The 16,058-nt window shown below is 44.8% G+C and overlaps 1 protein-coding gene across 1 annotated transcript; it reads right to left on the reverse strand.

The window, feature by feature from the left end:
• Positions 1–4,456: 4,456 nt before the first annotated feature.
• On the reverse strand, positions 4,457–13,551 carry LOC136501737 (RNA-binding protein L-like). Its single transcript, XM_066497263.1, has 7 exons — positions 13,011–13,551; positions 10,517–10,976; positions 5,996–6,045; positions 5,782–5,912; positions 5,588–5,690; positions 5,321–5,506; positions 4,457–4,816 (listed from the first exon to the last, which is right to left on the reverse strand). The coding sequence occupies exons 1-7, from the start codon at positions 13,443–13,445 to the stop codon at positions 4,814–4,816; spliced, it is 1,368 nt and encodes a 455-aa protein (XP_066353360.1). The 5' UTR covers positions 13,446–13,551; the 3' UTR covers positions 4,457–4,813.
• Between the last annotated feature and the right edge of the window lie 2,507 nt (positions 13,552–16,058).

A 16,058-nucleotide genomic window follows, 5' to 3' on the forward strand; every position in this document is an offset into this window, starting at 1 on the left:
GGCGTGGTAAATTGAGTGATTAACTCCTTGAAAAATGTTTATGAAAAGCTAACACACGTGCACAAGGTGTTGTACACTTGGTGGTGTTGGCACATTTGCAAAGGAGGAGAAGTTGGTGAAGAAAAGGAGTTGAATGCGCTATCATGGGGTGACCAGACGCATCCGGTATCTTCCCGACGTGACCGGACGCGTCCGATATCCATATCGGACGCATCCGGTATTCTGGCCAGGCGTGGCAAAGTTGACAAAGTGGTCGGACACTGGGTCATAGCAGTGACTGGACGCTGAGCAATCACGGTTTAGCATCCGGTCGAGGTGACGTGGGGTGCATGTGTTGGTCTAGAGAGGACCAAACGCAGGAGTGCGTCCGGTCGACCACACCGGACACGTCCAGTCGCAATTGAGCGGCTCTAGGAGCTCTCTGGACTCGACCAGACGCAGCGACCGGACATGTCTGGTAGCCACACCGGACGCGTTCGGTGTGAACCTGCAAAACTCGGGTTGTCAGCGCTATAATTGATCGGATGCTGGGAGCATCTGGTCAGGTGTGACCGGACGCATCTGGTCGTTTTCTAACGGCGCGTCCGATCACGTGATATTAATGTTCGCAGTGATAGTTGTTGGGCGTGAATGGCTAAATAATTTCAAAGGGACATGTGGCGGTCAGGCAGCGACCGAACGCTGTGACCGGACGCTGCGATCGGACACGTCCGGTGCACACAACCTGCACGTCCGGTCATCCCGAAAAATGCCCAGTGAAGGGGTAACGGCTATTTTAGCCCGCGGGGCTATAAATAGAAGTGGTGGTCGGCCTTTGGCCAGTAGTTGAGCACACTAGAGCCTTGGTGGCTTATGTGGTAGTGCTTGAGAGCCCTCCATCTCACATATGCTTGATAATGATCATCCAATTGTGCAAGAGAGCGATTCTAGTACAATTGCACCGTGAGGTTGCATCGAGTGGCACTAGGTGGTCGTCTTGCAAGCCAGTGGTGCTTGTTACTTTGGAGGTTGCCGCCTTCTAGATGGCTTGGTGGTGGTCTCCGTCGAAGCCCGCAAGAAGTTTGTGCGGTGGTCTGGAGAAGAGCTTTGTAAGGGGCATTGTGCTCGCCCCGCGGGAGCCGCGAAGAGCAACTCTAGTTGAGCATGTCATTGAGCTACCCTCACTTTCGGGATAGGTTCTTGCGGTGCCCGACGTGCGGGCTTGACGGGTGATGCCAATTAGCCACCGAACTACCAAGTGAGCGGTCGACACAACGGGGGCGTAGCGTGTTGGCAAGCACGTGAACCTCAGGAGAAAATTATCGTGTCAACATTGTTCTTTCCGTTGGTTTGCAATCCCCTTACACAAGCTTGTAATTACTTTCATATGCATTATGCTTGTGTAGTTGCTCTTGTAATTAGTTAGCTTATGTAGCTCATTAGTTACCTTCTTGCTTGTGTAGCACAGATGTAGCTCCCTTGCGTGACTAATTCGGTTTGAGTAATCTTGTTAGTCACATTGCTTAGTTTGTGTAGCTAAGTATTTGCGCTCTCTAATTTGGCATTGGTTGCTTTGTTATTGAGCATTGCTAGTGAGCTTAGGAGCTTTGTGCTTTTGCTTACTAGAATTGTGTAGGAGCTCCCCGGTGTGCAAAATACTAGTGGCATAGGTTTGTGTGACCTTGCTTCTAGGATTGGATAGGTGAGCTCTAGCTAGCCTGGCACCTTTGTTGCTTAATTAGGATCTTTGCAAGGTGCTAGAGACAATAGATAGTGGGGTGTAGTCTTGGCTAGACCGATTGTTTTAATTCCGCACTTATTTCAGTTAGCCGACGCGTTTAAGTTTTAGAAAGGACTATTCACACACACCCCTCTAGTCTGCCATCTAGACCCTACCCCCGCCGCGCAAGCCGGAGAAGTGGGTGAGCCACGAGCGTCGAAGCCGAGGACGAGGGCAAAGCTAGCCGGCCGTCGGAGGACGAGGACGAGGGCGCTGCCGCGGGCGCCGGAGAGACGAAGACGAGGGCCCGCCACGCGAGCCGGAGAAGAGGGCAAGGTCGGACAGGCGCACGGTGAGGGTGGCAGCGCGGCGGAGTGGCAGATCCAGCGCTTGAAAGGAGAAAGAAGAAGAGAAGACGCAAGTATATGTAAGATTGGCACCCTTTAGGGCCGACACCTGAGACTAAAGATTTAATCCAGGTGGTCGGACCCACCAGGACAAAGTCAAATTTTCGCGGTCACTACTGGCGCACGGCCCACCATACCGTCGCCCTCCAACAACCAACCGCTGTGCCCTGCAAACACTGCATCAGCACCTCTACCTGACCATCTTCGTCCGCCGAGGACACCTGCCTCTTGAGTAATCGACTTGGTCTCCACCACCACGACACCAACTGCAGGCAGCTGCCACGCCACGGCCGGAGCACCGCCACCAGAAATCCTCCACTTCGTGGTACCAACGTGTCAGGGGATGGCCGAACTGAGAAGCCGGTCGCCACTCCTCCAATGCCTGTGACCATCGTCCACACCAGCAAGCAGCATGTATGGGTAGCACCAACGCCATGGTGTCGCACGCGTGCCGCCCTGCCGCCGGCTCGCCGGCTCGCCCGCTCGCGAGGCTCACGCGCCGCTCCATAGCCAGCACGCCCGCCCGCGCCGCACCGAGGCCTGCCTCCACTCCACGCAGCCCAGCTGCAGCCTCCTCAACGCCGTCGCCGTGCAGCCCACTCGCTGCCTCCATGCCGCCGCCGTCACGCGCAGCACATGTGAGGTGTCCTCGCCATCATCTCGCTCGCGTGCCACCACCAAGAGGCCTCCGACCACCAGATCCATGCACGGGGACGACAGATCGGGGCGGGGAGACACCAGATCCGCCCGCATCTGGTCTAGATTCGCGCCGCCGGTAGCCGCCTCCGCCGCCCGCACAGGTGCCCTACGGGAGAGAGGGAGCGGGGAAGAACGCCCAGCCGCCACCATCCTTGCCCTCCGCCGGACACCCGACGTCGAGCTCCGGCGGCGGCCAGGCTGTGGAGCGCGAGGGAGGGAGCCGGCCGGCGGCGGAGAAAAAGCGCCGCCCGAGTCGCTCCTTGGGGAGAGAGCGACGCTGAGGCCTATTTGGTTTCGTCTTACTCGAGACTATCGTCTATATTTGGAAAAAAAAAATAAAAATGCTGAATGGCAAGTTGCCTGCTGGCCGGCTACTGCTGGCTGCTATCCGATTGATTCTGGTCCGTCATCACCAAGGCAGACCGGAAGCAAACCATGATTTCGCTCGGCTTTCCTCTGCACAGCCACATGGAGAGTTGGAGATCGGCTGCTGCGACTTCTCAAACGCCGATACGCGACGCCCGCAATAACATGTGTGATGTTCTTGGGAGAGAAGCTCTGCCTGGTCCCGATGCGCACAGCGCACGGTGGCCTCAAGGCTCAAGGCTCAAGCTGCTCTTTCAGCACGTTGCTGAACAGCACGTCCGTCCCGGCCACCACCACCACAACGTTGCTGACCGTGAGCCCCTGACACGCACCACCGCGCGATTCGGCGTCAGCCGTCGTGTAGGTCCTGAAGTAGAAAAGGAGTCTGTGTGGAACGAAAATGCCACTTCTCTGCTCCGTACGTACCTGCGATTTCTACCTATGGAAGTGGCAGAGGCGCAGAAGGCCGACACCGGTACCTGCGACTTGTACCTATGGAAGTGGCGGAGAGGAAGAACCGCAGAAGGCCGACACCGGCGCCAGGCCACTGCGGCGCCTCGCCGTGCCGCCCCAGCCAGCCAGCAGCTCCCAGCACAACCGCGGTCAGGCCACCACATCACACATTCCCACCCCCACCCTAGCCCATCACGCCGTCAGCATATGCGGCCACACCTAGATGCGAGGTACGGTCGCATCTCCTCGTTACCTTCTTTCCCAATAACGATGGGTCAAACAGCGGGCACATGAATCCAGCAGCCGAGCGCCGAGCCTGGCTGCAGTGGAGCAGATTCGGACGGACAGCGGGGTGGACTGCGACGAGCAAGAAGGTCAGCTAGAGGTGGGTCAAAGGTCACACGCCCTTCTTGTCCACCCACGGCAGCATCGGGTAGGATGGACGACGAGCGAGCAGCCCGTCAAGTGACCGTACGCAAAAAAGTTGATCCGCTGGCCTACGATTCCCCTTTTAGTTACGATAATTACTATATTAATATTCAAGATTATAATAACTCTTTATCAAATGATTTACTGTAACGTTATGGTAAATATGCATTGATATTATTGTAAATTAATATATAAAAATTATCGTAAATAGAGATAACTACAGAATAACTTATTTTATAGCTGACTAATATATATATATACACACACAGGGAGAGAGATGGATAGGTTTGATCAAAACATGAAAATTGTCTACTTGAGCAAATTGCATTCTTTTTTTAGACGAAGGAAGTCGAAACGAAGAGCCATCTAAAAATGTTAAACTAAGGTTAAAATGGTGCTCTGGTACAGCTCGATCTGCACGCTCGTTTGCTTAACACCAAATTGGCACCAAGGCAAAAGACATAAGTCGGCGGCACACAGGACCCAACATCCATGCGATAACACTCGAAAAAAAAATCCAACATAGCAAGTGTCAAGATTTTGCAGTAACGGTAGACACGGTACAAAATAAGCAAAGACAAATAAAACATTGGGTGACCGATATAGAACCATAAGTTCAGTGATACGAGGCGCTCAGAATCGGAGTACTACGAATCATGTCTGTATACCTAATCCAGGCTTGCATCCGAAGCTCATCTTACAACTCATAAATATGCCCACATCAATCGCCGCACCCAAATGACAGTAGCATCACTGGATCTCACTGCACAGGACGGCAACAATTTGTCAGGTTCTCATGGTAATATACATGCAGAATATGAAGACATGTGGATAACAAAAAAAGTCAAAGATAGCGAATATCCAGCAGAAACAAGGTGGATGTTCCACTTTACCATGGTCTCCAAAAACTAAATTAACAATATACAAAATTCAACATGGCTAGTGCAAAATCTTCTTATCTTCAGTTATAGTGAAGAAGGTTTAGAGCAATAACAGTTTAAATTTGCCCGTTCCTGTGTATTTCAGAAAATTAGAACTAGAATAATCCAACCAGATCGATGTTTATCTGTTTATTCAAGATTATTTTAGCAATTCTCAAACTGTAGAAAGAACAATATCTAAACATAGGACCTGAAACTATAATATGGCCTTTTATGACATTACTTACATGACGTCCAATACAGATTAGCCAAAAGTTACATGAAATATCTAGTCACAAATTGGAATAGCATATAATGACAAGACAATCAAGCACCAAAAAACTCACCTGTTGCTGCTGTGGTTGCTGCGCTACTGGTTGCTGTTGGTAATTTGGATAGCCAGTATAAGCTCCAGCTCCATAACTATACATATTAGGGTCCTGAGACTGGGAATACCCATAGGCCTCATAGCCTTGACCATAGCCATAATATCCAGCATTAGCCCCAGCCCACTGGTTGGAGTCCTGTTGCGGCTGGAATTATAAATAAACACATAAGCTTCAATCAACAGGTTCGGAAAAGGAAAGTCCATATGTGCCACAGCGAGAGATTACCTGAACTTGTTTGTTTGAAGGGCTGCGACCCCATGAAAGCCTCACATTCTGCCCTCCAACCAAGGTGCCTTGCAGAATTACCAACGCCTCCTCTGCAGAAGATCTGAATGCATAGTAACAGAAGTGATTACATGAGGGAACGTGTGGAATGGATATTTACAATTCACCCAAGCAACAAGGGATCATCAACCAACCTGTTAGCATATTGAACAAAACCACATCTTTTGCCAACAGGGATCTTAACATGGACCACTTCCCCACAAGGGGTGAAAACTTGTTTCAACATATCTTCAGTGACATTGGGGTCAAGACCACCAACAAAAATCTGTGCTCAGCAACAAAGACAGGTTATCAACAGCTAGATAAGAACAATTGCTTGAACACTAGGAAGTAGCAAAAAGAACGCACGGTTGTATTGTTAGGATCATTGTCAGACTGAACTCCCAGAGCACTTGGTACTGTAAATAAAACACAAATATAGAAGGCATAATGTAAGACAATGAACATTGATGAAAATAATGTGCATGAATGCTGCTTATCACGAACAACATGAACATAAAAAATGCCATTCAGAAAAGAAAAGCAATAATGTATATGCAGATATTCTATGCAATACCACCAATACTGTGGCAGAAGGGCATACTTTGGGCAATCTGATCCACAATAACTAGCTCACAGAATATTATGCACAAAGAATCACAAGTAGAAGAAGCAAGATGTGAAACACTCAAAAATGGCCTAAAGAATGGAAGCAAAGCTAGTCTCAAATTCTAGGAACATCAAAGGAACACATGCATTATGGGGCCTCAAAAGCAAATATTTTAATTCTACAAGCTAACGAATAACTTTGTTCCTACGTGCCTCCATTCAACTATGCTTTGAATGGAATTAAAGCTTCAATAAATTCAAGTCGTGCTGCATGAAAAACAATGGCCACCAGGCAATCCATGTATCCATCAGTTCATTTTTCAACAAGTGTGTTTATTTACACACAGGTTGTAAGCATGGGGTTGTACACATAGCTTTATTCGTGGAATTCCAATTGAATCTAAATATCAGGAGCCAAGAAGACTTAACCATACTGATCTCACAAAGATAGTTAGTTGGCACTAGAACAGCAAGTCAGCAAACCAACTATTTTCGTAAGTCATCATATATTGGGAGATCTAAAATAGATCTACAAGCTCAAAGCCAGCAAAACATAAAGGCATACAAAAGGGTTCACGCCGTGACATAAGCAGATAATCAAGTTTTCATTTTTCAGATGGTAACTGAAATCCAACATCTTGAACATGACACCAACCTCAGGTTTACTAAGCGAAACAAAAATAACCAGTGTCAATGAGCAAGTAACAACTAAAGAAAATAAACAAGGCAAGGAAGATCTGCAAACAAATTGTTGCCACGTTTCGTGTATTGCCCCTAACCATGTAGTGCTCCACACTGAACTCTAGCTTCCCCCTTAAGCTGCTTTCTTAGAAAACACAGAAGAAATGGCCTAAACCTCATTATATTGAAGTCCAAAACTACCAAGGATATCCCATAAGCTATACCCTGTCCTCGAAGGTTTAAGCTATTCTTCCAAAAAAAGGTTACAAAATGGAAAATGTGGAAACTGGAAGGATACAAAATGGAAAATGAGAACTTATATTAAAAGAAGTGCAGGCTCTCAGTTACTAGTTAGGAAGGTTATAAACAGTATATACACACATTCCACTAGCGGCTTTTGAATGATAACGGTAAAGATTCTTCACCCGAGCAATAGCTTTAATAGAACAGAAGAAATAAATGGAATGTGGCAGGAAGGAAATAAGAGGCAAAGGTTCTTGACCTCGGGTAATAGATTTCATAATGATGCAGAAGGAAATAATTGAATTGTGGCAGGAAGGGGAAAACTACGAAATAAAGTAGGTACTGAAAGAACCAAGATCATATTATAGGACATAAACAATTAACACTGACCTAACAGAGGTCATGCATTACAAGACACGCATCGCAGCTCAAGTCCTATATGAAGAGCCTGTTGGTATTCTGCTTCAAGACAACAGCAGTTTTACGAGTATTTCAGAACCCTCCTGTATCAAATGATCCAAATTAACGAACAAAATGCTGTGGAGCTACTGACTTCTTCAAGGACTGCAACCAAGCTTCCATACATTTGGAATTTGGAACAGGTAGAGATAACAAACCAACAACAAAAAAAACTAACTGAAGTTGCAAGTGACATCAAACACAACGATTTACATAACAGAACAGACATGAAATAAACTAGAAATCAAATGCAATTATGCAAATGCAATAAATGCAGTCACAACAAAATAAATTCAACTTCCTTTCAGCTATTCCTTACCTTTCTCTTGAACACCAGTAGCTTTCTTGTTTGCAGCGGGCCCAATACGCATAGGCCTAGAAGAACATAGCATGCCATTCATCTCAGTCATTGCACGAGCTTGCTCATTAGGATCACCAAACTTCACAAAACCATAACCCTTTGAGCGCATTGTCAGCTTGTCTGTTACAACTTTTGCACCCTTCACAGAAGGGTAATGTACCCTAAATGTCTCTTGTAATACGTAGTCTGTAACATCAGCAGCCAAGTCACCAACAAATATTGTATAGTCAGGGGTGTCATCACGTTTTTCACCAGCACTGGCCCAATTCAACCGGAATGGCAACTCAACATTTGGCATCATTGTCCCATTGTAAGTCTGAAGAACTCTTTCAGCAGCAGCACGGCTTATGAATTCAATAAAACCATAGCCCTGAAGTTGTCCAGTATGCTTGTCACGTATTAGCTTCACATTTTGCACCTACAAATTCATGAGCAAAGAGAAGATCAACACGATCCTGTACACAGAAGCCAGAAATACATGGTGTGAAATATGCAAGGTAACCATCAGGTAGGTTTACAACACAAACTTTCTAGGATTTAATCAACAAACCCATTAGTTAATATAAAACGCCAACCAGCAGACAGAAACTAGGGCAATTTTGTTTTAAATAAACCTGAACACGATCATAAATGCATCTGCAGCGGAATCTCAGAAAAATACCAAAACGGTATCCAGCTACTCCAGACAAGCTGCCAGGACACTGCCCACCATACACATAGATGGGCAGACCATTATAAAACTACCAATACTCCCACCACGCTGTTCTGTTAGGCGCCACAATTAGAAATACGGATACCAATACGTGGGTGTGCTCGTAGATACCAAGACTAGGAGTAACTCAGCGAATTTATGTGTTCATGTGTGGAGTGCTGCAACCCGTGCTGACCCACAAACATTGGCAACAAATTTGCATGCAGTGCCTATTGATTGCCAATATTGCCAATCAATTGCTGTAATGTCATCAATCAGGCTAGTAAACTTTGTGTCGTTGCCAACACATGCAAAACGTGAGTTAATATGCAGCTTAGAATTTGGTTACATGCAACTTACTATGCCTCGGTATATTCTACCGCCTAATATATCAGACCATTTTATAAAGAGACTTTTCCCTGTGTGCCATTATAAAAGATCGCAATCCCCTGTGTGCCCTTGGAAAAATTCAGCGGTCTTCAGCGCCACTACTCCAACTTTTTCGTGTCCTCCATGCCACTTATTCGTGGAATTCCAATTGAATCTAAATATCAGGAGCCAAGAAGACTTAACCATACTGATCTCACAAAGATAGTTAGTTGGCACTAGAACAGCAAGTCAGCAAACCAACTATTTTCGTAAGTCATCATATATTGGGAGATCTAAAATAGATCTACAAGCTCAAAGCCAGCAAAACATAAAGGCATACAAAAGGGTTCACGCCGTGACATAAGCAGATAATCAAGTTTTCATTTTTCAGATGGTAACTGAAATCCAACATCTTGAACATGACACCAACCTCAGGTTTACTAAGCGAAACAAAAATAACCAGTGTCAATGAGCAAGTAACAACTAAAGAAAATAAACAAGGCAAGGAAGATCTGCAAACAAATTGTTGCCACGTTTCGTGTATTGCCCCTAACCATGTAGTGCTCCACACTGAACTCTAGCTTCCCCCTTAAGCTGCTTTCTTAGAAAACACAGAAGAAATGGCCTAAACCTCATTATATTGAAGTCCAAAACTACCAAGGATATCCCATAAGCTATACCCTGTCCTCGAAGGTTTAAGCTATTCTTCCAAAAAAAGGTTACAAAATGGAAAATGTGGAAACTGGAAGGATACAAAATGGAAAATGAGAACTTATATTAAAAGAAGTGCAGGCTCTCAGTTACTAGTTAGGAAGGTTATAAACAGTATATACACACATTCCACTAGCGGCTTTTGAATGATAACGGTAAAGATTCTTCACCCGAGCAATAGCTTTAATAGAACAGAAGAAATAAATGGAATGTGGCAGGAAGGAAATAAGAGGCAAAGGTTCTTGACCTCGGGTAATAGATTTCATAATGATGCAGAAGGAAATAATTGAATTGTGGCAGGAAGGGGAAAACTACGAAATAAAGTAGGTACTGAAAGAACCAAGATCATATTATAGGACATAAACAATTAACACTGACCTAACAGAGGTCATGCATTACAAGACACGCATCGCAGCTCAAGTCCTATATGAAGAGCCTGTTGGTATTCTGCTTCAAGACAACAGCAGTTTTACGAGTATTTCAGAACCCTCCTGTATCAAATGATCCAAATTAACGAACAAAATGCTGTGGAGCTACTGACTTCTTCAAGGACTGCAACCAAGCTTCCATACATTTGGAATTTGGAACAGGTAGAGATAACAAACCAACAACAAAAAAAACTAACTGAAGTTGCAAGTGACATCAAACACAACGATTTACATAACAGAACAGACATGAAATAAACTAGAAATCAAATGCAATTATGCAAATGCAATAAATGCAGTCACAACAAAATAAATTCAACTTCCTTTCAGCTATTCCTTACCTTTCTCTTGAACACCAGTAGCTTTCTTGTTTGCAGCGGGCCCAATACGCATAGGCCTAGAAGAACATAGCATGCCATTCATCTCAGTCATTGCACGAGCTTGCTCATTAGGATCACCAAACTTCACAAAACCATAACCCTTTGAGCGCATTGTCAGCTTGTCTGTTACAACTTTTGCACCCTTCACAGAAGGGTAATGTACCCTAAATGTCTCTTGTAATACGTAGTCTGTAACATCAGCAGCCAAGTCACCAACAAATATTGTATAGTCAGGGGTGTCATCACGTTTTTCACCAGCACTGGCCCAATTCAACCGGAATGGCAACTCAACATTTGGCATCATTGTCCCATTGTAAGTCTGAAGAACTCTTTCAGCAGCAGCACGGCTTATGAATTCAATAAAACCATAGCCCTGAAGTTGTCCAGTATGCTTGTCACGTATTAGCTTCACATTTTGCACCTACAAATTCATGAGCAAAGAGAAGATCAACACGATCCTGTACACAGAAGCCAGAAATACATGGTGTGAAATATGCAAGGTAACCATCAGGTAGGTTTACAACACAAACTTTCTAGGATTTAATCAACAAACCCATTAGTTAATATAAAACGCCAACCAGCAGACAGAAACTAGGGCAATTTTGTTTTAAATAAACCTGAACACGATCATAAATGCATCTGCAGCGGAATCTCAGAAAAATACCAAAACGGTATCCAGCTACTCCAGACAAGCTGCCAGGACACTGCCCACCATACACATAGATGGGCAGACCATTATAAAACTACCAATACTCCCACCACGCTGTTCTGTTAGGCGCCACAATTAGAAATACGGATACCAATACGTGGGTGTGCTCGTAGATACCAAGACTAGGAGTAACTCAGCGAATTTATGTGTTCATGTGTGGAGTGCTGCAACCCGTGCTGACCCACAAACATTGGCAACAAATTTGCATGCAGTGCCTATTGATTGCCAATATTGCCAATCAATTGCTGTAATGTCATCAATCAGGCTAGTAAACTTTGTGTCGTTGCCAACACATGCAAAACGTGAGTTAATATGCAGCTTAGAATTTGGTTACATGCAACTTACTATGCCTCGGTATATTCTACCGCCTAATATATCAGACCATTTTATAAAGAGACTTTTCCCTGTGTGCCATTATAAAAGATCGCAATCCCCTGTGTGCCCTTGGAAAAATTCAGCGGTCTTCAGCGCCACTACTCCAACTTTTTCGTGTCCTCCATGCCACTTCCGTCAGTTTGGGCTCTAATGCCGTCAAACTGCAGGTGTGAAAAGACGAAAATACCCTTAAGTTTAAATATGTTATTAATTTTTTTTAGCATCTTAACGACTTCAAATAAAAAAACTCAAAACTAGAAAGTTGTAGATCTCGTCGAGATCTATAATTTTCATATAAAATTTATTTTCATTTAATTCCGCAAAAAAATAATGATTTTTCTAAGATATATTAATCATATCAAATCATATTTTTTTGCGGAATTAAATGAAAATAAATTTTATATGAAAATTATAGATCTCGACGAGACCTACAGCTTTCTAGTTTTGAGTTTTTTCATTTGAAGTCATTAAGATGCTCAAAAAAATTTAATAACATATTTAGACTGAAGGGTATTTTTGTCTTTTCACACCTGCCAAACTGACGGAAGTGGCATGGAGGACACGAAAAAGTTGGAGTAGTGGCGCTGAAGACCGCTGAATTTTTTCAGGGGCACACAGGGGATTGCGATCTTTTATAATGGCACACAGGAAAAAGTCTCTTTTATAAAATGATGAGATGCCTAACAAAACGGCCACCGGCCAGAGAGAGTAACTTTGACATCATAATTCGAATTCGTAAATAAATCGCATATAGCATCAAGCTCTAATGAATCTGAACTCACTATTAATGCATCTGAATCCACTATTCATGTAGTACTTTATTAGGGCAGTCCCAATGAAAGAAACTAGTAGTTTCTATAACATAGGATATCGCACCAAAAAAGTACTGCTTTTCAACCCATGGTTTCTATGAGTAATAACTATTTTCTCTTTCTCTCTCCCAACTCTATCTTTTCCTCCAATGGGAGTGCGACACGAGCTCCCTAGAAACTGGTGGTTTCTCCCCAATGGCGATTTCATGGTTTCTTGGTGCATTGGATCAAGAGTAGACCTGGTTTCTTCATGAAGAAACCAGGTCTATGATTTTTGCTCTCTTTCTTCATTAATTACGTTGCCATGTCAGCATTTTGCCTACGTGGCAAGTCATTTAATGAGGATAGAAACCATCATCAATGCACCATTGGGACTGCCCTTATACTATAATCATACTCCATCGATAAGACCAACAAATTGAAATCTACAGCAAGTAACATAAGAAGTCCATAAACAAGCGCGTTGAACCCCACATCGATAGGGGCGGATCGCAGCGACCCACAGGGCAACAGATTCGTACAGCGTAGGGCATGGCATATAGGAACCGAAAGCACGTACCTCCCCGGTGGATGCGAAGCACCCGTAGATGTAGTTCTCGTCCATCCAGTACTGCAGATCCCCGATCCAGAGCGTCCTGACCTCGCTGGGACCGGCAGGCGCCGCGGCCATCGGCGCGGGCGCCGGCGCTGGTGGCGCCCCGTAGTAGGCGGCCTGTGGCGGGGGAGGCGCCTGGCCGTACGCGGCCTGGGGCGGTGGGGGCGCCTGGCCGTACGCGGCCTGGGGCGGCGGGGGCGCCTGGCCGTACGCGGCCTGGGGCGGGGGCGGAGGCGCTTGGCCCCACATCTGCGGCGGGGGCGGGGCCTGCTGGGTCGGTGGTGGCGCGTACTGATGCTGAGGAGCCATGGGCGGCGGGATGCCGCCCCAGTGCGGCGGCGCGCCGGGGGCGGCCTGGGGAGGAGGCGGGGCCACGCCGGGCTGCTGCTGCGGCATCATGGCGGCGGCGGGCGGACGGGAAGCGAAGCCTAGGTGAGACGAGACGATGGAGGTGTGGACGAGGAAGGAGACGGTGGAGGTGGTGTGCTCTCTTGGATTGAGACGTCTCTGTGCGTGTGGGGCTAGGGTAGATATTTTTGCCTCCACTGGTGGTGGGACCGCGGGACGCGATGGGAAGAGCCAGGAAGCATTTGGGAAGCACATCTCGGGTACCGTAGTTCCACTTTATTTTGTAAAATTTTTTAAGATTCTCCATCGTATCGAATTTTTGAACGCATATATTAAGCATTAAATATAAATAAAAAATAAAACTAATTATACAGTTTAGATAAAATTCACGAGACGAATCTTTTAAGCCTAATTAGACTATGATTGAACACTAATTACCAAATAACAACGAAAGTGCTACAGTACCATTTCGCCAAAAAAAATACAAACTAAATGAGCCCTTGATGACAACAAAAAATATCAAAATAGATTTTGAATCTAGATTTTTCATATTAAACCAGCTAACCAGGTTTTGGAACTCTGTAAAAAAAATGCGTAATAGATTTCACCATTGTGTTTCTCTCAACGAGACGATAAAAAAACATGTATGAAACATTAATTTGGAGTTCAAACAAAAAAAATACAGCTTCAAGAAAATCTAAGCCGGTTTTTGTAAACTTCCCTAAATTGAAGGACGAATTTTTGTAGCAAGATGATTGAAAAGCATATATAGAACATTTAAATCCAATTTAGAGTATGGATGAAAAAATTATTGAGATGAGTCACCACGCAGAACTAGCTACGCCACTTGTTTTGACTCAATTTGTAACCCCATATAAGACCACCTCCTCCTTGTAAGTACAAGGGATCACAACCGATTTAGGTATCCAATTATTGATCAAAAAATAAATCTACCTAACTTTTGCACCTCCAAACCCTAATTTCTTATGACCCCATACTTTGTTGTTCATTTGTTCTACGCTTCTCTCGGTGAGATGCATGGACGTCCTAGGTGGCCTTGTCAAACGACGTGTGTCTCCCCGATAAGTCCTCTCGAGATGTGTTTGAGGGTTTTTCGTTCTTGAAATCAAGAAAAACCATCTCAGCAATTTTCAGAACCAGCCCAAGCCGATTTTGTTGTCTTGTTAGGTCATTTGCAGGCCATGCAATCTAGGGCTCGAAATTTGCTTGCCCGATTTTGTTAGGTCATTTGCAGGCCGTGCAATCTAGCGCTCGTAGTGTGTGATCGTTACAGTGTCAACGCACTTTTTGGTGACTCTGCTTAGGAAGAAACTAAAAAAATCTACTACAATGGTCGAGAAGAAGGGCAACCTAACAGATGCACAAATCCAAAGAACATTGCCAAGCCTTTGGCCGCCTGGAGATTCGCAAGATGTTGGAGGAAAGGACCAAGGCTCAAGCTCTTGTTGATCTAGAGTATTCTCTTACATGCTTCTCCGTAAAGCGGCGTTGGTCATCTTGCAAGTCAAGGAAGTCAACTTCAACCTTGTTCTGCGACATCTACATCTGAGGTAAAGGCCCTGTCCGCTTGAACTTATCAGCCATAGTACGGTGTTTTTCTCTCACAATAAATCAGCGAACAATACTTTTTAGCCTGACTTTTCAGCGAAGCGAACAAGGCCAAAGACTAGTATAAGCTAAGTAATCTTAGACCCTTCCTCTATGATGAATTAATATGCATGCGCGCCATAGTCGTTTAACCCCAACTAAGATTGTGTGATTTGCTTGAGAACTTAGTCATAGAAAATTATATTCATCAATCATCTTAGCCATACGCTTTCTCTGCGAAAATATAAATACAACCTCGGCATACTACCTAGCAAAGTGCTACATCTATATCTTCTGTACGCTTGTGGAAATATCCAATAGACATAACAAATATCAACAATGAGGGACCTAACACTTCTGGATCATAGCTTCACCGACAGTGATATATCATTTATTGGGTTGTGGTTTTAGCCGGCAGTGATAGACGCCATAACTGTTGGGTGATTAATTAACTTCTCGCCAATTTTCTGGATTCTCGCCTTATCAAGCAGTGATGCTTCAGCAGTGATTGTGTATTATGGCATCGTGCACCCCCGCCCCTCTTTGCGCATCTTGGTTCCTTCGGACAAGTTTCACATGAGAGACTAATAAATATTCATCGAACTTTATCTCTGATCCTTTGGCATTTCCACAATATGCTTGTTAATTCTTCATTTCATGAAATTAATCTTAGACTCAATTCATACTCACATATCATTTGCCTCATTTGAGCCTAACTTAATAACTTAGGGCTAAACACCTGCATATTCATCTCATCAATTTCGCTAGCCCTTTAACCATGTTGTTATTGAATCCACCAAAACCCACTTATAGGGCCTAGATGCACTTTCAAACGCAACCTTCCCAACTCTCCTAGCGGTAGGATGAGGGACTAAGCTCCAAGGCAATGATAATCTCCACTTCCTCCTTGAAAAGCTAAGTTTCGCATGAAATCTTTTCAACTCCTCGAAAAGCTAGGTTTTCATTTGTACAAGATCCTTTCATTTTGAAGGAATTGGAATCTACTTTTACGGACTAGACTATTTGGCTTGGAATTTGACATAATACAACTTTCCA

This window comes from Miscanthus floridulus, chromosome 13 (assembly GCF_019320115.1).
Source record: "Miscanthus floridulus cultivar M001 chromosome 13, ASM1932011v1, whole genome shotgun sequence".
Classification (NCBI taxonomy): domain Eukaryota; kingdom Viridiplantae; phylum Streptophyta; class Magnoliopsida; order Poales; family Poaceae; genus Miscanthus; species Miscanthus floridulus.